Below are 27120 nucleotides of genomic sequence, written 5' to 3'. Positions count from 1 at the left end.
CGAACGCTGATGATTAAACATTTTCAGAACGAGCTTAATGGTGGTTCATAATTAAAAGAGGTAGGTCGCTAGGTCACTTTAAATACCAACGTTAAGTAATAAATAGTGAAACTAAAAGATTTCGGTACAATATAACGGTCATTAGAACGACTAAAGAATTTTACAGTTAGGTCCCTAAGAAAAACGTTATTCTTGCCTATCCGTGACTATAAAATTATTACCTTCCTTGTCATGTTTATTGTACTTCTACTTACCTACTTATTTTTATTATGTTTCAACTGGTATATATATTTGTTCTCTCCCTTATATACTTCTTTGTATGTACTCTCCCTATGTCTAATGTAATACCCCTACGTACTTCTTTATATGCATACTCTCTCTTATTTATTCCTCTCTAATGTAGGAAGGCTGGATTTGCCCATGTAGGTACCTTCCTGCCTAGATTAGCGTTTGTTAACAAGCAATCTTCATACTAATATTATAAAGCTGAAGAGTTTGTTTGTTTGTTTGAACGCGCTAATCTCAGGAACTACTGGTCCGATTTGAAAATTTCTTTCAGTGTTAGATAGCCCATTTATCGAGGAAGGCTATAGGCCTTATATATACTTTTTATCCCGGTACGGGAAGTAGTTCCCACGGGATGCGGGTGAAACCGCTGGCAGATGCTAGTCTCTTATAATCAAGGAAATTCCAACTGCGCTATTTGCGATAACATCGCATTTTATTTATGAGATTTCCTGACTTTTCGAGACTTCAGCGTGCTTCAGCGCAGCGGCGAGGTCACACGTGTATGTATTGTACATTTCAATGCGCACTTTGCATGAAAATATACCTACGCGGAACTATTAGGTACAAACTATTATTATCACGGTCTTCTAGACCGAATGGCATAGAGCAATTTGTGGCCAGCTTTTTCCCAGTTGGGTTTATTCGCACAAGAGCTTGATTCTGGCCATGAGCCAAGTTTTAAAGCGAGGTAAATATTTTTCAGTTTTTGCAAGAAATTGATTACTATCTGCAATATTTACGTGGAATTGTTTGCACAGGTCGTTTCGTTTTCTGTTTGTTATGTTTTTTATCTGCAAAACTCCGAATATTCAAATTTGTTAATGTTTGATTCTAGTAAACAAGCGTATTTTCACTTAAGTGCAATGAGTCACTACGTAAATAGCTATTATCCATGTTTTTTTACTTTATAGCAGTAGAAGTGAGTGACCTTCCTAAAAAGACATACAATCACAATACATAGGTAGGTAGGTAGGTATTACATTAATCTATTGATTAGGTACCATTCTGTGCGCAGCCAGACGGCGCAATTGATAGCCTTCCTCAAGGTCCAGCTCATACCTATACGTTTGAAATAAGTTTCGTTATAAGGTTTATAACTCTGTAATTTACAAACATTTTGAGAAATAAAAAGTTACCATGAAATTCTATCTTTCGCCAGCGGTTTTATTCACGCCACGGGAATTACTTCGCGCACCCTAATATACTGAAATTTCCCAAAAAATATAGATTCTATAATTCTATATTTCATTTGCCTCCTGGCATTGGCATTGGCATTCCTCCGCAAATGAGTCATGTATGAATAGTTTTTCAAAGGTAGAGAACACTTAAGGCTTTAAGTCCGCCATTGTACTGTTTGTGCAAGAAGGATTTTAAATAAATAAATATTTTTCAAATCATTCCAGCTAGTTCCTGAGATTAGCACATTCAACCAAACAAATTCTCCTCAGCTTTATAACATTAATGTAGATAAATAGACTGGTAAACTGGTATGTTTAGGAAAACAAAAATTATTTATTTAACTAAGATAAAAATATTTACAACAATAATACTTTAACACTTTGTGCTAACAGTATGAAGTCAAGCTTGACACATAATCACTTCTTTTCTGGTTCTGTGTTCTCCCAAGGTCGTGGCCCTCGTTTGTTTTCCCAATTGTCTATGTCTAATTTTTGTATTTCTTCATATGTTTGTTCCAAAGTTACATCCTTTTCTTTATTCAGGCCCATTTTCTTTGCTTCTTCTTTACTCACGCCTTTTACTTTGGAGAACTGATACCTGAAATCAAAGTTTAACATTAACATGATATTAAATAATTTTTTATTCTACTGAGTTTACCAATTTTGAATGAAACTGTCTGATACACTGACATACCTGTATGAAACTAATAACAAACCGATAAATAATGTACCAAGTTACGGTTTTACTATAAATAACAGTGAAATCTTTCTCTTTAGGATATCCCTGTTTTGATTGTGAAGATTATTTAAATACTTATGGGTGCTTCAACAATTTATGACTTCATACCAATAAATGTCTACTTTATTTATTCATTAACATGGCTTTAAAAGCCAATTACATAAATCGTAGAACTAAAGTTTAAAAATTATATTTATGTTTACTCTGGCCAACAAGATATTGTCTGATACATAAGTGAATTGTATCAATTACTGAATGTTGTCAGTGGTGGTCCTTTGGAACTACCTCTATAGGTAGGAGACTTGTAACAATCTTTTCATGGTTCAACTGCAATAGACCTAGCTTTAGCCTGGAGCCCAATTTAGTAAGTAGGCGACACAAAACATACCCATAATGGCATATATGTTCGAGTCCTATTATGTGAAGTTAAATACTAAGATAAGCTGATAAAAGTCATTTATTCAAAGTAAGCCGAAAATCAGCAGTTTTAGAAGGTAAAACTTAAAAAGACAACCCCTAAATCGCCCGGCCTTCACCACTTCCTATGTGTTTTTTATGGGAACAAGAAGTGGTGGAACAAACACCTTAGCAAAGAACCAATTGCCTTTGAGTAACAATTTCTGTATAACCTAAACTGGCCCTATAATCACAGCGTGTATAGAGCTCTAGGGCAATAAAACTGTCTTCGAAATAGCGTAAAAAGCGATTATACATTTCTTAGGCTCCATGTAATCCGCATTGTAAGATAAAAATCACCTGATTTGTGTCCATTCTCGTAAGCCGAATGATCCTCCAACCATAAATAAAATGAAGGGTAATCCATATTTAAATGATCTACGTTTACTTAAAGCAGAAAGTGTATTCCGCATAGACCCTAGGCGAGCATTTACTTCATCCATAATTTCCAATTTTATGAGAGAAATTGATAAAAACTAAACACAGTGATATAACAACATAACCTCTGCGAATAAACCTCCCTGTCCTGTCACTGTCAAACCAATTGTCAAATGTTATTTGGATCTGCCAAAAGGCTGTGTTGTTTATGAGCGAATTCTAGAGCACCCTTCATTTACTTTTTTTCTAAAAAAGTGAATGTATGGTATGTAAGATATCCTAATTTCTTTGTTTTCGTTCCTAAATTCATGTAAAATACTACATTTCTGAAAAAAAAAGAAATCACATCGATTTTTAATAACATTTACTTTTGAACGAAGTGTAATTTGTCACATCATAAACACAGCTGATTTCCGCCATTTTCCTAATATTTGTTGTCAGCGTCACCGCTGCCATAATTTTTATTTATTAAAATGCCGAGTTTTCTAACAAACACAACTAACATTAAAGGTTTTTAAAGGCACCATGGCTTCCACCAGCCAGTCTACAAGTGTTTATTACGAAGATCCTCCTCCTGGTGCTCTTAAAGAAGATGAGTTTTTCTGCACAGAGAGAATTGTACCGCGCAAAATCAAGCCTCAGAACTTAGTCATACGCCTTATGGACAGAGAAATATATGGATCACGAAAACCTGGCTCCCATTTTCATGTTGTTCGAGAGTTTTACCAAAATGTGTTTCCTAACTTGACTATTGTCAATGTAGAAAAACCACCTTGTTTCTTGAGGAAATTTAGTCCTGATGGAAAACATTTCATCGCATTTTCTGCTGATCAAACCTCATTAGAGGTAATTGAGTACAATATACAATCACTTAATAATGTGATCTTAAAGTTACAAATACTATGTATACAAAGGCTTGAAGGTAGAGTACTTGCTAAGCAACCAGGTGTTGTTCACAGATCTATGAGTACAGAGGCGCAGCAGCTGCCGGGGATCTCGTAGCTGGATATCCTTCAGACTTGCTCAATGCTGACGCTGATGCTCATCATAGAATAAGGACTCACATATTCTACAGGTTTTTTAAGGTATTTACATAAATCCTACTTGCTTATTTATATCAACTGAAAAAATAACAGTATTAGTATAAGCAGAAACAAAATTTTACCTTATACAAGAAATTTTATCATTTCAGCCTAAGTTCACTGTAAATGTGTGTCAACAAAGAGAAGTGATGAGATCTGAACGGAACAATGCTGGCCACATGCCCTTTATGGACCAGCAGCTGAACAGAGAGTGCAGTCTGTTCACCGAGGACGGAAGATATGTGATAGTGGGATCAGCAGCTCACATTCCCGATGACCTGAGACCACATTTTTATCATATTCATAGCAATAATGAAGCTGTGACACCTACCATCAGGTAAATTATTTTATTTATATTCTTATCTCTTGGATATTATTATCACTTATTTGCAAAGCTGGCCTTGTTTATTAATATGAATCTTTTTATAAAAGCACTAATTTAGAAAAGGAATAGTTTTAGCTCAATTAATAATTGGTCATCTGGGTGCTATAATATTTAACTTGGGCTGTAAAACGAGGGATAAGCAAACAAAAAAAAGAGCAATTATGATATCACCCATTGCGTTGGATCTAAGGGCTCTCTCCCATTGATGTTATTGTTTTGTTTCCAGGTCAGCATTAGAAGATTATTCACTGCATCTAGTGGACTTGCATCAGGGCAAGTTATGTGATACCAAACATTTCAGAATAGATAAAATTTATTTATCTCACAATCAAGGCATTTACTTGTATAAGGAAGTTCTGGCTGTACTGTCAGTTCAGCATCAAACAATACATTTGTTTCAAATTGTGGAAGGAATGTTAATAGAAATAAGAAAAATTGGACGATTCTGTTATGATGATGATCCATTCATAGTGAACTCGGTCTTTGTACCGTTAATGAATGAAAGGCCTTTTCATGAAGAAACGATAAATAGCCTTAAGCATAGATTGTTGGTCTTTCTTTTTAAAAGAGCAAAAACAATCAGTGATGAAACAAGAGATCCCCTTGAATTGAGAAAGTTTTATAAATACTTTGATATGTTTAAAAGTTTGAGGATGTGGAAGATGCAGCTATTAGATGAGGATCATCTTTTTATAAAGTATGCAAGTGAAGAAGTTGTGACACTGCGAGTGGCGGAACCCAATAGTCAATCTTCATTTTTCGTGATATACAACATAAGTGAAAGCAAAATACTAGAAGTATATGAGAACACTTCAGAAGGGCTACTGCAACTATTTGAGAATTATTGTGACTGTTTTAGAAATGCAAGATTATGTGCTGATTCACAATTCACTTGTTCACCATCTAATAATTTGTATGCCAGGCTTACTCAACAAAGATTCAAGCAAACCATTGTCAGAGCTATTTATGGAGGTCGGACAGAAGCCACCAAAAGAATTCTAGCACAGTTACCTATTAGTGCACAATCATACAGTGGCTCGCCATACTTAGATTTAGGATTATTTAGCTATGATGACAAATGGGTTTCTGTTATGGAGAGACCCAAAGCTTATGGAGAATATCCTATAAGGTAAACGTGAGTTTTATTTTTAATATTTCCAAATTTTAGTTTTAGATGATAATGATGCTGAAATATGTATTTTATGTTTCAGATTCTACGCACGTGACTCAGGTTTGCTAAAATTTAAAATTTACGCCGGTGTTTTAGGGCAATCTGTACCAGCTAGCGCGCGGAGACTGGTCGCTTTTACCTTCCATCCTACCGACCCCTTTGCGATCAGTGTACAGAGAACTAACTCTGAATACATCGTGAATTTTCATATAAGAAATGCAGTATTCAGTTGATAACGTGCTTGTAAATAATCTTAATTTTAAGTGCAGATTTTTATGGAATTTATTAATGCTACTGTGTAGTATGTAATACTAATGAGACATGTTTATTTTTCATTTTTATATTAAAATATTAACTAAGCTTGTAAAGCATAGCATGTTACCTACTTTGCAACAAGGAATTGCTATTAATTGTGAAATAAATGATAATAGTGAATGACTGTATAAATGACTCTTTAATTTGAGAAATCCTGGTATATTCAACATAAGACACCATAGACACAACTGATCTCAATAAAATTGTTATGATCGTTAAACTCATTTCTTTGGCATTTTTTTATACACCATGAATAAATGGAAAAATGACATTCACAAAAAGTCAAGCAAAATGTCGACATGAATATCTATGTAAAAAAATGGATATTATAACATTGACTCATAAACATTAACCCCAGTACCCATAGTATGAAAACAGTATAGATATGAGTTCAAGAAATAAATAGCGATAATTTGAAACGCAATCATGCAGTGCAACCGATCCTTCTGCGGAAACGGTTTCACCAATGTACCACAACTGCCTGTTTATCGGTCACGTTAGTAATATTAGATTATTACCTAACTTTGAATATGGTGTACCGCCCCAAATAAATTCCTATCTTACAAATAAAATGTTCTACCTGCCACTCGCGTACCTACTCTTCGTTTGCGTAGTATGATAAAAAGTAGGCTTTCTAATACTGAAGATTTTTTCATATCGGGCTGGTTGTTCCACAGATTTACCCAACCAATCAAACTCATCACCATCGTTATATCATTTTTGATTTTTATTTATACTCCATTTGAGTAGGCCCTTAACTAAAATAAACAATCTCGATGTACCTAATCATCTTAAAATGATGATGTCCTCCTAGCCGATTATCGGCTACGGCGGCTGTTCTCATGTAAGGAGATTAGCCAACTACGCAGGACATATTATAGTGCACGAGCATTTGCGCAGACACAGGTGCACTCACTATTCCTTAACTCTCATAGCCCGATGGGACGGTAATCCGACACGACCGGAGAGAGATCAGGCGCAGGACCGACATTTACGTACTCTCCGATGCACGGGTGTATCAATCACTAGCTTCCAGGCTCCGGGCTGCTTTGTGAAAGTCTTCTAAAACCCACAAAGCGATTTCGGCCCGACTCGGGAATCGAACCCGAGACCTCGTGCTTAGCAGCCGTACTAGCGACAGCTAGACCAACGAGGCAGTTAAAATCATATTAAAATCATCTTAAAATAAAGTGTGGCTAAAAATCTATGTAAATACAACAATAAAAATTACCTATCAATATTTTGTGGTAATTTACTGTTTACCATGTATTTGTATAAAGTTGTATCAAAATTGTTTACCTTTAGTTACGCGCTTACTCAAATGGAGCTTAGTAGGTATATTAATTACATTTAATTTTGTAGCTGCACAATGTAATCAAAACATTTATTCCGAAATAGTAGGAGAAGGAGAAGTCACGTCGTTGACATTACCAGATGGAACAGTTCAGTTCTTCTTCATGCCGACAGTCAAGTGGTGGTCCACCGGCCCAGTGCAATGCCAATCCACTTATCCAACTTCAGTTAACCCTATGTTTGCTAATATGAATTATAGCAATCCTTGCAACAATAATTGGTGCATTAGAGGTATTCCTAATCCGTGAGTAGAACTTACATATTATTTTATGTCTTTCATGATTGTGATTGAATATTCTTTTACACATGTTAACTTAATTGTCTCAAAATGTATTGAACCCTTCATGTAACAGGAATGACCAACCAAAGTCCTGCTTTGCCTCCGAATGTAATATGAACATCGTAAACAGTGGATATCACGTTAAGGTACGCAGGTAATTCCACCATTGTATAAATAAGGTGTAAAATAATGTTTCCAAGTAATAAAGTTGAGGTATTTACAGTTTCATAACGATAACAGTTCATCCACGACAGACCTGCACTACTTCTATCCGAGCTTGCGACAAGGTGTGTTAAGGTCATGTAAAGACGCCGCGGCTGTTCAGATTAACACAGTGCCCGCCAATAACACAATATGCCACTACGAAGTGGTATGCAGCAAACCGTGCAACTGCCCTGCTCGGCCCATGAGCTTAGAGTCTTTGGTAGACACAAAGTTGCCAACCCAGAGTACTAGCGCTTCAACGAACTGTTCAAGTGATGACCTAATAAAGGATAAGGACATTAAACCAAAAAAACGAAAAGGAAAGAAAAACAAAGGCAAATCAAATAACACCTGTGCTTGTGCTTGTGAATCGAAAGACAAATCTAAGAGTGAAGACAAATCAATCACAACATATACAGATCAGTGCATTAGCTGCATTCCGAAAGATGGTCGCCAAACACAAACACGAAATAAAAATGAGAAGACCAATTGGTTTAAGTTTACGCGTAAGACTTCAGATGAAAAACCTAAACAGCAAGCACATAAGTTATTAATTACAGATAGTATCTATCAGAGATGTGACGGTAATGATGCGGAAGTATGGAAACCAGTCACTCCCTTGAGCAAGAAAACAATGGAAGATAAATGTTCCGAGATCTTACTGTTGAAAAGCAGTTGCTGCAGTACCTGTTGTAGCTCTTGCAGCAATTCATGTGTGAATAAATAAAAAACGTGTGTTTTAGGTATTTATACTTTGTTATAATACAATTTATTCCTTAAAGTTAAAAATCTATTTACATTGTTGAAAATAATAGTACAAGTAATAAACAAAAACAATTGAGATTTTAATACCTTAGTTCTTATGTTTTATAAATTACAGATAAAAATACAACTGCAAACAATTCAGTCCTTACTACTCTTTAAAGACTAGTAAACAGTTGTACAATTAATTTAATATGTTGTCTCCATATGAAATTAATACATTTTTAGTAAAAGGAAGACTTTTATGGAAACACCAAAATAAATCAAGTTCCTATGCTTTGGCAGAAATCAAATGTCTTGCATCTGAATCGCTTCATTACATACTTAATTCTCACAAAATTTCTGATAGAACATAAATATATGGTAAAAACAATTTAACACTTACAACTAGTATTGCATAAGATTAAACAAAAGGACTTAATAAAATGTGGTAGTTGAATTAAAAGTCTCATTTTTATAAAATGCTCAATCTTACTTCCTAAGCTTGTTGAAATACATAAAATAATATATTTGCAATTTTTAGCGTAAACAATGCATGTACATTTATTTAATAGTATCATCATAATAGATCTTTTAATAACATGTAAGCAATTTCACGCAAGAATTTTATAAGTTTACAACGATAATATAGAACATTTGCATTTTACTTGAGATTCATGGCTTATATCAGACTATTTGTCATGTTTCATACAAATTCATTACAACTACCATAAATTAAATAAAGCCTATAGACGCAAACGTTTCTTCTGTGTATAGTAAAACTGTGTAGCATAGCTTTTGGGTACTTGGCCAGCAACACCAAATAAATATTTTTGAAATGTAAATAATATCTGGTGACGTTTATATTGAGTTTTGATAATTTGTATTTAGGATTACGTCTTTCGCGCATCTGTCGAAGCTTAATATTGCTTTACGATAGCACACAACCTGGTAGTTGAATTTAACTTTTCCTTCCTATGGCTAAATATATCTTAGTCTATATAACACAAAGTGTGAACCAATTGAACTTGTTAACATATTGACAAAATGCTTTGATGTTTTAGATTTATTATACTATCAGACTTTGATGCTAACGTCGTCGTAAAGAATTAATAACTCACTCAGACAGCTGCTATAATTTTTTGACACAACACTGAATTTTACACATAATACTCCATGAAAGTATGTGGATTGAACACGCACGTGCTCCGTCCACATTTACTTATTCTAGAAATAAACTAACACACAAGTACGTCTACAATTTTAATACTTGCTTGTTGCTTACTCGTGGCATTTTGTCAAGGAATTTTATTTATTTGAGCGATTCTATAAGTAACTTTACAACCAGAAGTGTTTTTTTATATATTTTTGATTTTTATGCAATCAGTCCCCTTTGAATAATTAAAGTGCAAATACTATAATATGATACAAACAATACTTTGACTAGACAGTACCATAGTACCGACATAACCTTCGTGACCTCTATTGGGTGGAATCTTTACGAGAATATGTTACGATTAATTGAAGTTTAGGCCTTCAATAAAATTTTATTTAAATAAGGATCTTTTAGTGGAACTGTTTCATGTAAACTTGTGCTTTTATATTTGTGTTGTTTAAGAACTAAATATATTGTCGGAAAGAAGATCTGAACGGAATGGTTTTTAATGTTGTTTCATGTTTCAAAAGTGCCTCTAATAGGGTTGTTTCCAATTTTCGGAAATCTATTTAGATAGCTTCTAAATAATTTTAAGATCACCCTCTCTTTCATTTTTCGTCTCAAATCTTTTTATTTTTTATGTATTACATGTTTTTCTATTTGTCTTAAAATATTGCTCAGAAAACGCTAGATCACGTGACTGTGACGTCAACGTTCTCTGTTCATTCCTTTACATTTTAAAGCACATCTAACGAGAAAAAACTAACATACCAACTAATGGATTTCTTTATTTTAATAATGTATTTTTATAAAATAGCTACAAAAAGTATAATATTTTATACATATAGATTATTTTTATACATATAGATTATTTTTATACATTTGCACAAAAATAAAATACCTCAAATGTTTTGTGTTGTGTACGCGGAAAAATGAAATGGTGCAAAGAAACGTAAAGTTTGTGTTTATTTATATTGAGGTTATGTTTGTGTCCGCGTTCGAAAAGATTTGATGCTTTTTCAAAAAACTTAAACTAAATGAATGTCTACAAGGTTTGTGTTGTGCGAGACTGTGGAAATACGACCATTAGTGCTCTAAATAAACTGTTCATCCACGTACCGCTGAATAAAAATCTTGGTTATTGGCAAAGAATTGAGCGACCATAAAAGAGTCTACTCTTGGCAGATTGTAACTATCAGCTTTCATAAATCCTTTCTCCATAATTCTTTAGCAGTTGTATCACTTAAATGCAATTAACACACAGAACTTCACAGAAGCAAATAAACAAAACATTAATTCTGAGGTTATTTCGATATATCTGTCACTGTCAAATACTTGTCATTGTCAAATATAGAAAGGATGACGTCATCGGTCTCTTCTCGTCGTTTTTAATGGCGTGACGTCACAGGCTCAAAATTAAAATTTCATAAATTAATTAAAAAATATATGGTCATTTATAAATAATATAATATAGCTTATCGTGTTTCTAGTTTTGTGAACTTTCGGTGCATTTATTTAATTTTAACTAAATGAATACTAGGAGACAACCCTATTGTATTTCAAGAATATAATTTTCCGCCTAAGGTTTTATTTTTACAAACCTTGTAGACAGATTCGTATGTCTCGTAGAGCGGAATGAAACAACTTTGAACGAACGTTGTACTAAAAATTTGCATCTTTCCGACTTGTGTTGTGCAACTGAAGTTCGCAAATGAACGGCTATTGTAAATCTCATCGTAGGTACTATTGGGACGGTAGTTTCCACTAAAAGTTCCTCCAACACCTAACATCTGACACACATTCTTGTACAACACATCAAAATTACACATTATCTAATCTACATTACAATTATACTTAGCGAGGGAGTGTCTTCAAACATATTAAAATAATTTAGTACTTACAGTATGTATTAATTAATGTATAAAATACATGTTGCAACCTTCACAGCACTTTGCCTATCCCGTGTGTACTATTTCACTAATTCACGAAGTCCCACGACACAGCCCGGCGACCTTCACTGTAAATAGATGTCGCGTGTTAGAGATCTGAATATGAGGATGACGATCTTCGTTTGTCTTATTATGTAGATATAGGTCATGGCATGATTTTAACTCATATTACTCATTACGTCTGTAGCGTGTATAAATTAAGAATGAACAAGAGGCAAATAAATTGTATTGAAGTTTTTATGGAATCTAATGGATTTTTTTGGCATGGTCATCATCCTCCGAGCCTTTTTCCCAACTATGTTGGGGTCGGCTTCCAGTTCCAGTCTAACCGGATGTAGCCGAGTACTAGTGCTTTACAAGGAGCGACTGCCCCATCTGACCGCCTCAACGTTTAACGTGCCATGCGAAACACAGTCATTGGTGTCGATGTGCCAGGCGGCGCGCATGACGTCGTAGGATATGTCGGCTGCAGTGTTACCTGGTGCGGCATGGGCTGCGTGAGGTCGCGGATGGCGGCGAGGCGGTGGCGCGTGGCGGCGAAGGCGGGGCGCTGCGCGGGGTCGGCGTGCCAGGCGGCGCGCATGACGTCGTAGGATATGTCGGCTGCAGTGTTACCTGGTGCGGCATGGGCTGCGTGAGGTCGCGGATGGCGGCGAGGCGGTGGCGCGTGGCGGCGAAGGCGGGGCGCTGCGCGGGGTCGGCGTGCCAGGCGGCGCGCATGACGTCGTAGGATATGTCGGCTGCAGTGTTACCTGGTGCGGCATGGGCTGCGTGAGGTCGCGGATGGCGGCGAGGCGGTGGCGCGTGGCGGCGAAGGCGGGGCGCTGCGCGGGGTCGGCGTGCCAGGCGGCGCGCATGACGTCGTAGGATATGTCGGCTGCAGTGTTACCTGGTGCGGCATGGGCTGCGTGAGGTCGCGGATGGCGGCGAGGCGGTGGCGCGTGGCGGCGAAGGCGGGGCGCTGCGCGGGGTCGGCGTGCCAGGCGGCGCGCATGACGTCGTAGGATATGTCGGCTGCAGTGTTACCTGGTGCGGCATGGGCTGCGTGAGGTCGCGGATGGCGGCGAGGCGGTGGCGCGTGGCGGCGAAGGCGGGGCGCTGCGCGGGGTCGGCGTGCCAGGCGGCGCGCATGACGTCGTAGGATATGTCGGCTGCAGTGTTACCTGGTGCGGCATGGGCTGCGTGAGGTCGCGGATGGCGGCGAGGCGGTGGCGCGTGGCGGCGAAGGCGGGGCGCTGCGCGGGGTCGGCGTGCCAGGCGGCGCGCATGACGTCGTAGGATATGTCGGCTGCAGTGTTACCTGGTGCGGCATGGGCTGCGTGAGGTCGCGGATGGCGGCGAGGCGGTGGCGCGTGGCGGCGAAGGCGGGGCGCTGCGCGGGGTCGGCGTGCCAGGCGGCGCGCATGACGTCGTAGGATATGTCGGCTGCAGTGTTACCTGGTGCGGCATGGGCTGCGTGAGGTCGCGGATGGCGGCGAGGCGGTGGCGCGTGGCGGCGAAGGCGGGGCGCTGCGCGGGGTCGGCGTGCCAGGCGGCGCGCATGACGTCGTAGGATATGTCGGCTGCAGTGTTACCTGGTGCGGCATGGGCTGCGTGAGGTCGCGGATGGCGGCGAGGCGGTGGCGCGTGGCGGCGAAGGCGGGGCGCTGCGCGGGGTCGGCGTGCCAGGCGGCGCGCATGACGTCGTAGGATATGTCGGCTGCAGTGTTACCTGGTGCGGCATGGGCTGCGTGAGGTCGCGGATGGCGGCGAGGCGGTGGCGCGTGGCGGCGAAGGCGGGGCGCTGCGCGGGGTCGGCGTGCCAGGCGGCGCGCATGACGTCGTAGGATATGTCGGCTGCAGTGTTACCTGGTGCGGCATGGGCTGCGTGAGGTCGCGGATGGCGGCGAGGCGGTGGCGCGTGGCGGCGAAGGCGGGGCGCTGCGCGGGGTCGGCGTGCCAGGCGGCGCGCATGACGTCGTAGGGGCCGGCGGGGCAGCCCTCCGGCGCCTCCATGCGGTACCCGCGCTCCACGTGCCGCACTACCTCCGCCAGCGGCTACGGAACCATCGTCATTCAATATACATGGCATTCAACGTAACAAAAAATATTAAAGTTATTACTTGAAAAAAGTATGGCATATTACTATCTCTTTTCTACAATATTTAAATATGTAAGATGTACTCACAATTCGAGGGTATGGTACTCTTCCAAATGAATATATCTCCCACAGAAGAATGCCAAAACTCCACATGTCAGACTTGTTAGAGAATTTCTGGAAATAATTAATTATTGTTAAATATATAAAAACATAATATATATGTTATATATTTGTCATACATTTATTATAATAAGCATAATACAGTTCTATAAAGTACTCTTTTCTGCGCTTTCACCCTCGTCCCGTAGAAATTGCTGTTCGTATCCGGATAAAATATAGCCTATGTGACAGTCTAGCTGTCCAACAGTGAAGAATTTTTCATATCAGTCGAGTAGTTACACGTGGTATACGTACGTTGTACTTGAGCGCCTCGGGCGCGGTCCACTTGATGGGCAGCTTGGCCTGCAGGCGCGCGGCCTCGGCCGGGTCGTCCTGCGCGGCCAGGGTGCGGGCGAGGCCGAAGTCCGCCACCTTGGCCGTGCCCGCGGCCGAGATCAGCACGTTCCGCGCCGCCAGGTCGCGGTGCACCACGCGCTTGCCTTCCAGGTACTCCATGCCGCAGCATGTGTCGCTGAGGAATTTAAATATTCGTTATAGAAACCGGCATAGAGTTGAATACCCATCAATCGTTTGAAAAAAAACGAGTGTGGCGTTGAAAGTTGCATTCAACATCACTACATAGGATAAAACATTCGTTTTTTCTGTACCTATATCACTATGTAAGCTTGAAGCATTAAAACTACGCAACCGATTTTCATGCGGTTTTAATAGATATTGATATAATAGTGATTGAAGAGGAAGGTTTATATGTATAAGCTTTTGCCCGCGACTTCATTCGCGTGGAATAGTAACTTCCGGCATATTTTTGGTTTTACCCACATAGTTCCCGATCTCGCGGGATAGATGGCACTCTATGTCCAGAATGAAATTATCTTTTATTTATATTTTTTGTAATAAGAACTATTCTGTCCTTTCTCAAGTTCCAAACTATGTCTGTACCAAATTTCACACGAATCGGGTCGGTATATTAGTTTGGATAACACCCATTAAATAGTGGGGAAACACTAAACAAATCCCGTGCAATCCCGGGGCGTGTCGCTAATAAGATAACTAGTACTAACTATGCGAAGTTGATCTGGTTGAGCTGCGTGACGTAGTGGCGGCCGCGCGAGCGCAGGTAGTCCAGCAGCGAGCCCTGCGCGCAGTGCTCCGTCACGATGCACGTGCTGCCGCCCGACGTGAACACCAGCCCCAGCAGCCGGACCAGGTTGTCGTGCGTTAGAGACCTGAGGATCATAAATAGTTTTATCAAACTTATAGTTATCGGCACGGATATTGAGCCCTGACCTTCACCTGGGCAGAAGCGATTTATTGGTTTATTGCGTTATGTGTACAGTGCGCAAAGCGATCCCCACTCTTCCGCCGAGAGCTCCATATTCGTACCGGTAACTATACTAGCTGATCCCGTGAACTTCGTATCGTTTAAACCATCCCTGGACCACTATCAACTTCTTAAAAGTTTTAGTCAGACTAACGAACAGGAATTCATTTTTGTATATAATATCTTAAACATACTTATTACGTATTAAAAACCGCTGACCAACACGCATGGCTGACTTAGTGAGATTGGGTAAATTTCCCCAGCTTTGGAAAGGCCTCCAACAGTGGACATTTTTAGGCTGTGACACATATTATATGCTGGCGTCAGAGTTATTTCCGTATAAAAAACAATCACATGAACTGTCATCACCATGTTTACGATATATTCAAATTTCCTTACGATGGTTTCCTTTACCAATTGTCCACAGTGAACAAAATTTTTAATTTTGCTATTTTAATCCCTATTAAAACGTAACACCCTTTGCAATAAAGACTACTTTCGTGTACATTTCACAATCACAATGTGTCAAGTTATTTCGCCGTATTCATGCGTCAACTGTAGGTATCTGACATATTTTTTACTCAAAGTCATTGGTCTTTGTAAAAAACACCAAAACCCAGCCTACACCATAAAATATTTGTTATCATTGCAAGGATAGTGGCTAATACAAGTTTTAATAACTTGTCGACCTTGCAGGCAGATATGTTTGATCGAATGAGTCACGTTCGTTGACAAACAGTATAAACTGAAGCACGTTTCATTAATTAATGTTTATTAAATTCGGCCCAGGTTTTACCTGCATCCCGGGGGAACTTTTCCCATCAAACGGATAAAAAGTAGACACAAATATATCAACTATCTCTCTGCAAAATTTCATCTCAATCGGATCAGCTGTTTCAGCGTTTTATATAGACAGACTTTTGCATTTATAATATTAGTAAGGAATACTTACGCCATTACGCTGGCTTCTGCGCGGAATTTACTGGCCGCCTCCCGATCCTTTAGGATCTTGACAGCGACCTTCTGTGAGCCGTTCAATATGCCAAGCATCACGTCTCCGAACTCTCCCTTGCCAATGTTTTCGCGAATTTCTAGATCACGCTCGTCGATTTTCCAGCCTGAAAATAGAGACCCTTAGATGAAACATATGTTGCAAATGGTCCTGGATAGTCATATTTCACACGGTCTGAAATCAGATTAGACATAAAAATGCCCGACTCTGCTCATTGGATACCATAATTAGGGAGCGAAACAGACACATTTTTTTTCTATAAACAGTAGATTGTCCGTGAATGCACTTCTTCCTGCCCGTTCCCTAATTATTTGGGGTCCTGAATGCACTTCTTTTGGTTATTAAATTGTCATATGTATTTCAAATAAGTTTTGCGTGTTACCCCCATTTTCTTCCTAGAGTTAAAAGACCATGTAGTGGTACTCACGCGCATCGACGAAGTTCTGCGGCGCCAGCGCCGAGTCGGTGTGGTCGGCGGAGGGCTGCGAGGCGTAGGTGTGCTGGAAGTGCCCCGAGCTCAGCGCGCTCGACACGCTCGGCGTCGGCGGGTACGGCGGCGGTTGCTGGAGGAATAAACACCAAAATTAAAAATCATTTATACAAAAAGGAACTTTTCGAAAAAAAAAAAAAAACAACATGTTAAGTGTATTTTGAAAGAAACAACGCAAATAAATCATCGTCTGCCTAGCCTTTTCCCAACTATATTGCGGTTGGCTTCCAGTCTAATCGGATGCAACTGAGTACCAATAACCCTACATAATAAATACCCCTTCGTAAGACTGAAACTTGTAACCTTCATTTTAATTTACAGATTCAAACCTATGGTGATATTATCCTACTATCCTACAAATATTATATAAATGTGAAAGTTTGTGAGAATGTATGGATGTATGTTTGTTATTCTTTCACGCAAAAACGGCTGGACCGATTTGGTTAAAATATGGTATTTTTTATCAACACACTACGCGGGCGAAGCCACGAGCGGAAGCTAGTCTTCGATAAAAACCATGCCAGACACTAGACAAATTATAAAGTTATTTATTTACCTGTGGGTGAGGCGGATAAGGTGGTTGTAGTACTCCATTGTTGTTGGCACCGTTCGGCGACGCTTTCGGCAAGCAACGCACCAGCTTAGTGCAGAGACCGTCCGCGTCTTGTAAGTAATGCTGTGAAGAAATAAATTGATCATAAACATTATAAAATATAGCATAATGCTGTATAGTAGGTAGTAGGTAGTATAGTAGGTAGTAGTCATGTATAGTAGGTTAAAATATAAGAGATTATGCCATGTGTTTGTAGCTTTTTAATTGGATTATTCACTTCATTTATTAGGGAAAACCAACCATCGTACGATGGTTATTACATTTATCCAGGTCATCAACTTACATGGATTAAATCCGTCATGTTGTCGAAGAATTCTTCATCGTCTATTGTAAGACGTTGATTTTGGTTGTCAGGCGCTGTTGCCCATTTTACTCTGAAATAAATAACAAAAGACTGTAAATAAAAGAGTATAGGAGAATATATGTTCCTCCTTTGTGTATAACCGATCCGCCACAGTTACACCCAAGATATTCAATAGGTGACATTCAGTTGACCACATTTTTTCTAAATAAATAAAGTCACACGGCTCATAACACGTGACCAATAGACATGCCATTTGTGGGAAGACATACATAATGTATATTATTATATGCTGTGGTGACGCGAATGCACATGTTTCAAGTACCTTTATTGTTTAATTATACTAAATACCGACCATATTTTATGTTCAACTACAAAACATTGAATAAGAAATGAATTGTGTATTGAAATGATATTTAAAAAACCTGAAGACAATACCGTCAGGAGTGCATATTCAATCGAGTAACATCTGTGAGCGACTTGATTTAATCGGATTAACCATAAACAGTATGATGTTTTTTTTTTTTCTCTTGATCAGAGCTTGATTGTTCTGTTTCAAACCAGACGTCAAGCAAAAAATCGGAGGTTCAAACAAACCATTTATTTGATTACTATATTCATTCCAAATTTTGACACAAAAAAAAAACAAAGTACTGTAACATTTTTTATGTTATTCATTAATTTTATTGCTACAAACCTACATATATTTTTGATACATTGAACCTTAAAGCCTCCCAAACTACACAACCGATTTAAATAATTGTTTCACTGTTGGGAAGCTAAGACTGTCCCCGTGTAACATAGGCTGTATTCTATTCGAGGTGAAGTTCCCACGGGAGGCGGGTGAAACCACTGGTACGGGTAGTAATAAACATGTTAAGAAGTCAAACTCACCGATAATGTTCGACTCGCCCCCTATACCGCACACAGAGCGTGTGGTCTCCGGGGAAGTTGGTGCTCTCGCGCACCAGGAACACGCCGTCAGGGGAGCCCGACAGCAGGGCTTCCGCGCGCTCGCGGGATATCGCGCCGTGGTGCCATCTGGGGATCAATGTTATAGTATTATTATCATTCCCAATATACCATATATCTGTTGTTTTGGTTACTAGAGATAGGAATTGAACATTATTTTTCCTAACTTTCAATTCTTCCTAATTTTAAATTCCTAAATTTCGTAAGCAATTATACAGATGTGTCGATAATTGGGAATCATCTATGGCAGTCGTTACAGGTAGTCAGAAGCCAGAAACTCTGACAACCAGTCTTATCAAGAGGTATCAGGTTGCCCAGTTAACTGGATTGAGGAGATTAGATAGGCAGTAGCTCGCGCCAAAACTAGCACTCAGCTGCATCAGGTTAGACCGGAAGACGACTCCAATATAGTTAGGAAAAGGCTAGGCAGAATTAGCTTGTAATTTGTTTATGATGTAGTACTGATATAAAAATATGTATTTATTTATTCTTTGGATCGCCAACTGAGGCCACACAATTATATCGATATAAGGTGGGATAGCGTGGGTGTGACTCCCAATTACAGGCGACCACATCAATCACACTACATATCATTACTCATTACTATTAAATAATACTAAAACTATACTGCAGTAATAAAAAACCATTATTGTTTTTCCTTTTATACATACGCCAGCAGATTTACTTATATGTGGGTGAAAATTTGGTGATTGCTCTCATGTGAATATGACAGATGTCTTCAATATAAAACTGCCAATTCTTTGCAATGATTCGTATAGCCCCTATGAATGTAAAGCTAAGTTTTGAATGGGTACCTACATAGTTTATTTGTTTGCTACTTTTCCTAAACATAGTGTGAACATGAACATGTAACAATTTAGTAAACAGAAATAAAAACACAAGGCGCCTTGTTTGTGATAAAGACTAGGTCATTTGCAATCAGTTTGTTCGATTGATATAAAAGATAACAATAATAACACCGATTCACCTGATATTACTCTTCAACTTTTCATTGTTTAGTTATGATAAAAAGGGACAGTACGAAATTTTATTTATAACGTGGGTTATCTTAAATTAATTAGATACCTATGTTAATTTTTCATATCAACTTGAAAAATCTTAATAAATATTTGTTATTTTTAAGGGTCATAGTAATGTTTAAATTATTATCTTCCATACTATCATAATTATCTTAACTCTTCTATTTTTTAACTTTAATACTATGTTAATAATAAGGTATCCCTGTGAAGTAAACCTCATACCTCATCATAATTTCTAAGTAAACTGAAGGCAGAAGCGATTTAGGTTTAAGATTTAATTTTGTATGTAGATTGACAGGACCCTCACCCCCACTAATAATTATAACAACAAAATGTTGGAGTTTGCACTTTCTAGTTATTCTTTTGTTTTTATTGTCTACTTCGAGACCAGTTGATATGCTTCGCTCGAGAGGCCCACTTACATACATACAGAAACATTAAGACTGATGTTTTTATCGATGGTCTTCTATTACACAACACCTCCCACATAAGACTTGTAAATATAAAACTGGATATTTACTCTACATCCTCGTACGCTAAAACCGGTGGTATGAACAACAAAATCTTGTGCGGTTTGTTGTAGCACTGGGTTATGTCGCACACGCACTCCATACTTCTATATTCTGTCAACTGACGAGTATACGTCTATTATCGTTTTGATAACGGCTGATAACGTTCATATCAAGTGTTGTAGGTGTCTTAGTGAATTAGTGATTGTGGTATAAACAAGCTTTACTTTCATGTTTGTGTTGGAGTGTATCGATTTATTGATTGACTTTACTGAGGTGTTTGATTGACTTTACTGAGGTGTTTGAAGTTTACTGGGTTGTTTGTTACTGAAATAGAATAGTTTTAAGGCAATACCTCGATTTCCTAGAATATATAAAGAATATGAAATATTAGGATGCTCTAAAATGTATATGGGAATTTGGACAGCCACGCAGCATCTTCTTAGTAATCAAAATGTTATGAATAATATAATTTCTTAGAAATACATTTTTCCTGCCATCGATATAGCAAATTAAGTTTCCTGTCCCAGGAATGAACATAGGTATAATTTGTATTAATTGGTCGATACCGAGAACTTTACACCCACAAATACCTTTTATGTAAGTAAGTCATACAGATGTAGATAAGATACTTACGGCCACTGAGTCATGTTGACGAGCCTGTTGCCCGCGGGCGGGGGAGCGCACGTGGAGTTCACCAACACGTCGCTCGGCCCTTTCGACACCGCTAAGAAACAATTACTCATATTAATATTTTTAGAAATCATTTAAAAGTACCATATTGTAAGTCAAGGACACTCGAATAAAAAGGGTAGAGGCAACACGGACGGGTTTTAGTTTAAGGCGACGAATTGGTCAACAATAATTCCATAACCGGCACGCGCATCTAAGGCGCCAAAAGGGGTCGGAGCGTCTGAGCGGGGCGAGGATAACAATACGCGCGCTAGCTTATAAGTAAAAGTCGTAAGCGACAAAATGGTTTTGTAATTTTATTATTAAGAAATGATAATTTGATAAAAATTCCTTCTACAATTTTAAAGAGTATGTATATACTCAACTACTAAAAAAGTTAAGAGGCTTAAATCGGTCCCGTTTGCCCATAATATGTGAATCTCTTTTTAAAAAGAGGTATGTTTGAAATATTTTTCTCTGTTATAAAAGTTACCTAATCATGTTTTGACGTCTAACAAAATAAGGTTTATATCATGAACTTTCAGGTAACCAAGTTGTATTTTGATCCGTTTTGTATTTACTGAGAAAAATTGAGATCCTTGGCGCCAAAAATTCCAATTCGTCCTCTTAACATTCTTTTCCGCCACAGAGGGAGAAACCATTTATCATTTCCTATTCGAAAAAGGAAAGGCTGTGCATTTTCCTGAAGAATTTTAGCAAGAATTTGCTATTACATAGTGTTTTGGAATCAATAAAGGATCTCTGAAGTGATATTGTTTAGATCGTTGGTGTCAAATACTGTACGCACATTCTTTGCTGGATTCCATCTTCATGTATTAGCATATACGGCTACGCTAACTCAGTACTTGTACATGTATAAATGTCTCCCGCAGTAAATGTATTAAAGTTAAAGTTGCTTATTCATCTCTTTTACATTAGCCTTTTCCCGGCCTGATGCCAAGGTTCGCTCAGCTTTATAAATAATGCTGCAATGTAGTTTTTGCAAGTCATGAATGCCTGTGTTCCTGTAGCGTCATCTTCTGCTATGCGCAGAATTTTTGTTTTACACAATGTCTTTGTGTTGAGGCAATCGGTTCAGGGAACAAATAGGTTTTAAACATTGTTTTTGTGCTGACATTTTATATCGATCAATCAAATCAAACGCAATTTGAAGCGCTTTCACTATCACAACTAGTCTATCTTATTAGCATGAAAATCTAGATGATGAAATCTACTGTAATTCCTCTCGCCGGTGATGAGCATAAAATGGCCTGGAAGTTAGGATCTTTAGAGAATGATTTTTTTAACACATTCGGAATTGATTCCCATATTTTTTTCTTCATGTGTTGTTCAACCGTTTGACCTAATTTCTCTTCTAACCGGACCTAATCAAGATGTCATAATCCTACTTCGCCTAGTATCAGACCGTGAGGCGATTGCAATTTAAAGAACTACCGCGAATAACGAGGTCTGTACGTGATTTGCATGTCTGAATACATTACATTAGAAAACGTGTGCGTTACTGTCTATTTACGCACACGCGGAATTCACATTAAACAACATTACTACGCAAGTTAGATTAACGTACTCGTTACTCGCTACCACTATTAATATGAGTTCGGCCAAATTTATTGCTGACTAGCGTCAAGTCATTCAAGATTTATACTTTTCTTGTGTAACCTTAGTGAAATCTCAGATATTAAAACTCAAGGTGCATGACAAAGTAGTATACAGAATATTTATACATTCATAAATCATTAATTGGAGTGTGACGTCTAGAGAGTTTGACGTGATTCAGCTTGTGATCACAAAATGATGGTCCCTCAGCTTTGGGTTATTTTACATATATGGTGAATAAATATAAAGATAGTCACCAGCAGTTGTCTGCGAAGTGTGCATGGCGGCGGGAGCGGGCCCAGCCGGCGCTGGCGTCCGAACCGACGATGACATCACAATCTGTTGATACAAACAATTATAGGTAAAATGCATATAACCACTCTAATTTTATGCATCTTGAAATCAATATGTTTATTAAATTAATAGCTATCTAATTAACGTTAAATTCTAATGACCTACTTTAAATACTTCAAAATGTCATAAATAAATCAGGGAAAGATTGCGACGCTTCCAACGCAAGGTAATAAAGGACAAACAAATAAATGGAATAGTAGTAGTGACGGTTCCTGCCTCGTGGAATGCGGGTATTGGCTTGACGTGTTGACATACATAAATATGTAAGTAGGTGAAGTTCAACTAGAAACTAGGCCACTAGAGTACAGGACATCGGACGCTTAAAATTGGATTATTCCAAAGCAAAAAGAAATGAAATTAAGTAAGCTTCTGCCAGAATGAAATGACCAGCGAAGGAGACTGCTATGCAAGTCGTTGAATGCAACGCACGTAGTCTAAATAGCTTCATTCGCAAGTATGTTCAGCAAAAATAATATAAATAAATTGCACTCACATTATGTGGAATGGAATTCTGCAATGCGGTGGGCGAGAGAGGCGCGTGTGGCCCATTACTACCGCTCACACTACCTCCACACTGAAACAAAGTTTTTAACTATGTAAAAATAGCCCACAAATAGTCGAAATGCCAATTCTAGATCCGAGCCTTACGTTGCCGCCGCATCTGCCTTCAGTGAATAAATATTTATGTTTGATCCGGCGCCGGTGTCTTACTTTCTAAGCAACCGTGAGAATCTCCATCGCAAACAATACTCGGTGTGACAAAGGGTTTGAATGATTATGAACTCTACTTTCCGTCGCCGGTAAAGAGGGATTCAACGCAACATAAACATCGTGACTAAGACAATAACCTACAAATCATTTTAAAAAACTTGTCACATGTCAGTGGAAGCATGCGACGGCGATAATGTTACAATTGTTTTGTTTCAACTAAGTACGTGTAATGGGAACTTGTCTAGCGCTTAGCCTTGTGAATAGATCAATGCGGTCCCACAAAGGGACATAAATTAAGTGACATCGCTGTAATAACTATGCCACTGTGCTTCTCGTTCTTAATGCTCTGTGACGAATACGATAAGTCTCGCCTATCGAAATAATATACTATGTTGGCTATTAAAAAGTTTCTAAACACAGTCGTTTGTTAGCATTATTGCGTCTTGTTCTGGTGTAGTTGTTGTTTGCTAAATCACATTTTATGTTACATTCCTGGGTAGTTATTAGTTTATGGATCGTATATTTTTTGTCATGACGAAATAATATAATTTATCTTTCATATAAATCAGAATGGTCTTCATAAATTTAATTGAATAAGTACTTGAGAATTGTTATTTGCAGTAATAATTATTATGTTGGGAAACTTAACGTTTGGTAATAAATGCAACTGATGGAATTAAAATGACTATCTTCAGGCCGCAGATAGAATGATCACACACCAATTCAGTCACACACAACGGCAGTCTTTTGGTGGTTATACTTCAATGTGAAATGTGGTAGATACGCACTGGTAGTTGGTGAGGGGGCTGAGCGCGCTTGAGCCGGGCCGGGGCAGTCGGGACGGGCGCCGCCGATGCCGAGTACCAGCCGCAGGGGCCCACGCCCTGCGACCCCGGGTGCACTCCGTGCTGCAACAACACATTGCCTTTTACATACCAGTTTGTTTAAATGACAGCAAAAATCTAAATTTATCTATAAACGTAAAATGTCTGCAGGTTCTATCTATAAATATAATTAATTAAGTTGGATTAATAAATAATTAAGTTGGATTTACCAATAATTTAAGTCAGGAATAGGAATTTACAACAACATGGTAGTCATAGTATTTAGTAAATTAATGATTTATGGTTGTGTTTACCAAATCTGGTCGTAGAACTATGATGATGTCAGTGATTTCAGAATAATACGAGTATTGTGGGATTAAAGGAAAATAATGTGGTTTCTAAGTAAATACTGAAATATCGCTTGTATTTTACTTAAATAGAATATTGTGTCATAAGCTGTTTACAAATACGTTGAACATTATTCAATACCGCAATGTTTTAACACGTTCGCGTAAGGGTCTTAAACTGACGTGATATAAAATTCTTGCAAAAATATTTATAGAACCTGGTCTTGAATGTTTGTTTACTGATTCTTTGTAAACAGTTCTAGTTTATACAGTAGCCCGAATGATATTAAATTAGCTTCTGTTGAATATAACATCGTGACAGTCGAGGCTGACCGCAAACCGACCTTTCATGAAGACGAGTCATGAATATAAAATATCAAAAAAGTATACATAATGAGGACGCGGATTAAGAGCGCTTTGGTATCGAGGACTATAAACCGAATTCAAGTGTTGTAATACAAGCGTAATTGTTTATCAGTATAACGAATTGGAAACACTTAGATAAACGATAATGTTCCCAGTAACGATCCATTGAAACGCACAACCTTGGCCATTCGCCAAAACTGTCGGTGCAGGTACGCTGAATTCAATTTTTCATGCGAATTTTCTTCTTAACGCTTGTTTTAGTATGCGTTAAAACTGAATAGTGGTTATAAAAGTGATTATGAAAAGTTAGAACCCTATTGGTACAGGAAGCACTATTCCGATGAAATGAACGCAAAGGAAAGTCGGGCATACCAGTTGGTGCATGCAGCCCGGCACGGATCGAGGACGAACGTTGCGTACAGAGTAGCTGATACATCGATAAAGAATGTACTACAGACGTGTTGCTCTATAACTCTAGCTTACTTGCATACGTTACTGAAAAACGATTATGCAACATCGATACATTGCTGCAGCATGTTAGGATAACGTTCAGTTTTCCATATCCCATCGGACCGTTCAAACAATTTACATCTGCCTTTTCGCAATTATGATAACAGGATGTTTAGATAAAGATTCTGATATTAAATAGATCAGACAGAGAAGTTTTGTAAACTGTTAGAATATGTTCCCATGCTGCATAGAATGCTACTTCATAAAACACAAGTAGAATCTCATGCAATATTTACCTGTGCTAATGGCGGGTGCGCCTGGTGACGGTGCACGTCAGAATTCATGTCGCGCTCCTCTACCACGACTGATTACCCCTCATCATCTGTGGACAAACAATGCAAATCATTACTATAGACACGATCATAAAAACTTTCTTCTATTATGGATTTAATTAGGGTCTTGTCATACATAAACGAATTGCCAATGACAGATAACACTGCAAAATTGACGATTCCCAGAGGCCACACACATAAAAGCATTTTTGAATACTATTGGCGTTATCCACACACATTAAATGAATCACAATATAAAACGTATCAGGATTGGTCATTAAACCAAATATGTAAAAAAACAACCATAACTTATTTAGGTTTATTTATACCTAGCTGCATTACATTTATTTTCTACGACACGGGATTTACGTCGCAACTTTCACGAAAACAAAGACATTACAGATGAAATATGACTCTGTAGTTCAGGCAATTATATCTCCAGCCGCTATGAGAGCTTTAATAACGAAATCAATTTTATTTCATTGTTAGCTTCGGTTACGGTATTGATTATGACTGTATGTTATAACGCATCCTCAGGTATCTATTACACCCACAAGGCGTAATAGACACCATCATTATGTTTGGGAATAATCTGTCCGTATTAATTAATTTAGTTAGACATCGTACATAATGTTGAAATGCGCGTTTGGGTAGAAATAAACAATCATTTACTGAGCACTTTTCAAGTTGCATGCACGACATTGATTTTGCGAAAATGACCAAATTTCCACATGTTTAACCAGAGTAAGCATGTAGAGCGCTAATTGCTGAAGGTAAAAGGCGTGGTCAGGGAGTGGTGCTGATTCACTCTCGTCCTCCCAGCGATGATGTGGAACTAACGAGCGACGGCGCGCCCCAGCCAACCGTGTCGTATCGTGACTAGCTTCTGTTCATGTATGAGCAAACTTATGTAACACTACAGGTGGAAATGCAGATGACAGCATAATCATTTACGCGTAACGTAACGTCTAGGAACTATTTGTTGTTGCTTTGCAAACGAATGCCGCATTGAAAGTTCGTTGTATGCATTCTGTTCATCCAAGATGCGTGGATTCGATTTCTCTCAGGCACACGTACTAGATGTAGCATTCATGCCACTAATTGAGAACGGAATTACTGGGGGGAACCAATCTAGTTCACCGGGCTTAGTAGTCGTCGCTCTACAAAGTAAGAGTCGCCTGCTTTACGCTATTAAAAGAAGTAAAATCCGTAATTATGTACTTTTAAATTTAATCTCAATGCCTTTGAATAGTTTATTAGATTTCAAGAATAACTAATTTGCGACCAATTTAGTTGTGAAATTAGTAAGAGAAA

At 38.5% G+C, this 27120-nt stretch overlaps 4 protein-coding genes across 5 annotated transcripts in view; 2 read left to right on the top strand and 2 right to left on the bottom strand.

The window, feature by feature from the left end:
- Positions 1 to 1780: 1780 nt before the first annotated feature.
- LOC124636812 (cytochrome c oxidase assembly protein COX16 homolog, mitochondrial) lies at positions 1781 to 3276 on the bottom strand. The gene is made up of 2 exons (XM_047172976.1): positions 2962 to 3276; positions 1781 to 2064 (listed from the first exon to the last, which is right to left on the bottom strand). The coding sequence occupies exons 1-2, from the start codon at positions 3102 to 3104 to the stop codon at positions 1884 to 1886; spliced, it is 324 nt and encodes a 107-aa protein (XP_047028932.1). The 5' UTR covers positions 3105 to 3276; the 3' UTR covers positions 1781 to 1883.
- A 184-nt stretch (positions 3277 to 3460) lies between these two features.
- Positions 3461 to 6124, top strand: LOC124636810 (DET1 homolog). Its single transcript, XM_047172972.1, has 5 exons — positions 3461 to 3885; positions 3999 to 4124; positions 4232 to 4458; positions 4733 to 5635; positions 5718 to 6124. The coding sequence occupies exons 1-5, from the start codon at positions 3565 to 3567 to the stop codon at positions 5908 to 5910; spliced, it is 1770 nt and encodes a 589-aa protein (XP_047028928.1). The 5' UTR covers positions 3461 to 3564; the 3' UTR covers positions 5911 to 6124.
- Positions 6125 to 6215: 91 nt separating this feature from the next.
- Positions 6216 to 8556, top strand: LOC124636813. The gene is made up of 4 exons (XM_047172977.1): positions 6216 to 6488; positions 7355 to 7589; positions 7699 to 7771; positions 7849 to 8556. Exons 1-4 carry the CDS (start codon positions 6419 to 6421, stop codon positions 8554 to 8556), a joined length of 1086 nt encoding a protein of 361 aa, XP_047028933.1. The 5' UTR covers positions 6216 to 6418.
- Positions 8557 to 8566: 10 nt separating this feature from the next.
- LOC124636811 (tyrosine-protein kinase CSK) overlaps positions 8567 to 27120 on the bottom strand; it is a 31534-nt gene continuing 12980 nt past the window's right edge. For both annotated transcript variants that reach the window (XM_047172975.1, XM_047172974.1), the window contains exons 2-17: positions 25771 to 25856; positions 24276 to 24395; positions 23270 to 23350; positions 22680 to 22761; positions 20770 to 20860; positions 18507 to 18653; positions 17595 to 17685; positions 17255 to 17374; positions 16636 to 16771; positions 16149 to 16314; positions 14937 to 15101; positions 14170 to 14386; positions 13843 to 13929; positions 13524 to 13712; positions 11280 to 11743; positions 8567 to 10266 (exon numbers count right to left, since the gene is read on the bottom strand). In XM_047172975.1, the coding sequence (XP_047028931.1) occupies positions 11741 to 11743; positions 13524 to 13712; positions 13843 to 13929; positions 14170 to 14386; positions 14937 to 15101; positions 16149 to 16314; positions 16636 to 16771; positions 17255 to 17374; positions 17595 to 17685; positions 18507 to 18653; positions 20770 to 20860; positions 22680 to 22761; positions 23270 to 23350; positions 24276 to 24395; positions 25771 to 25818 (1743 nt within the window). In that variant the 5' untranslated portion in view covers positions 25819 to 25856 and the 3' untranslated portion in view covers positions 8567 to 10266; positions 11280 to 11740. The remainder of the gene's footprint in view (positions 10267 to 11279; positions 11744 to 13523; positions 13713 to 13842; positions 13930 to 14169; positions 14387 to 14936; positions 15102 to 16148; positions 16315 to 16635; positions 16772 to 17254; positions 17375 to 17594; positions 17686 to 18506; positions 18654 to 20769; positions 20861 to 22679; positions 22762 to 23269; positions 23351 to 24275; positions 24396 to 25770; positions 25857 to 27120) is intronic.

This window comes from Helicoverpa zea, chromosome 15, assembly GCF_022581195.2.
Source record: "Helicoverpa zea isolate HzStark_Cry1AcR chromosome 15, ilHelZeax1.1, whole genome shotgun sequence".
NCBI lineage: Eukaryota > Metazoa > Arthropoda > Insecta > Lepidoptera > Noctuidae > Helicoverpa > Helicoverpa zea.
Note: the sequence above shows the minus strand (reverse complement) of the source record. Positions and strands in the feature narration are given on the sequence as shown.

What these genes read in the sequence shown, in the direction of transcription:
- LOC124636812 (XM_047172976.1), bottom strand. Translation starts at nt 3,104, where the DNA reads ATGGATGAAGTAAATGCTCGCCTAGGGTCTATGCGGAATACACTTTCT. An exon ending in CGAGAATGGACACAAATCAG is followed by an intron (nt 2,065 to 2,961) that starts GTGATTTTTATC and finishes CTTTGATTTCAG; the next exon opens with GTATCAGTTCTCCAAAGTAA.
- LOC124636810 (XM_047172972.1), top strand. Translation starts at nt 3,565, where the DNA reads ATGGCTTCCACCAGCCAGTCTACAAGTGTTTATTACGAAGATCCTCCT. An exon ending in CTGATCAAACCTCATTAGAG is followed by an intron (nt 3,886 to 3,998) that starts GTAATTGAGTAC and finishes TGTTGTTCACAG; the next exon opens with ATCTATGAGTACAGAGGCGC. An exon ending in TATGGAGAATATCCTATAAG is followed by an intron (nt 5,636 to 5,717) that starts GTAAACGTGAGT and finishes TTTATGTTTCAG; the next exon opens with ATTCTACGCACGTGACTCAG.
- LOC124636813 (XM_047172977.1), top strand. Translation starts at nt 6,419, where the DNA reads ATGCAGTGCAACCGATCCTTCTGCGGAAACGGTTTCACCAATGTACCA. An exon ending in ACTGCCTGTTTATCGGTCAC is followed by an intron (nt 6,489 to 7,354) that starts GTTAGTAATATT and finishes TTAATTTTGTAG; the next exon opens with CTGCACAATGTAATCAAAAC. An exon ending in ATTAGAGGTATTCCTAATCC is followed by an intron (nt 7,590 to 7,698) that starts GTGAGTAGAACT and finishes TTCATGTAACAG; the next exon opens with GAATGACCAACCAAAGTCCT.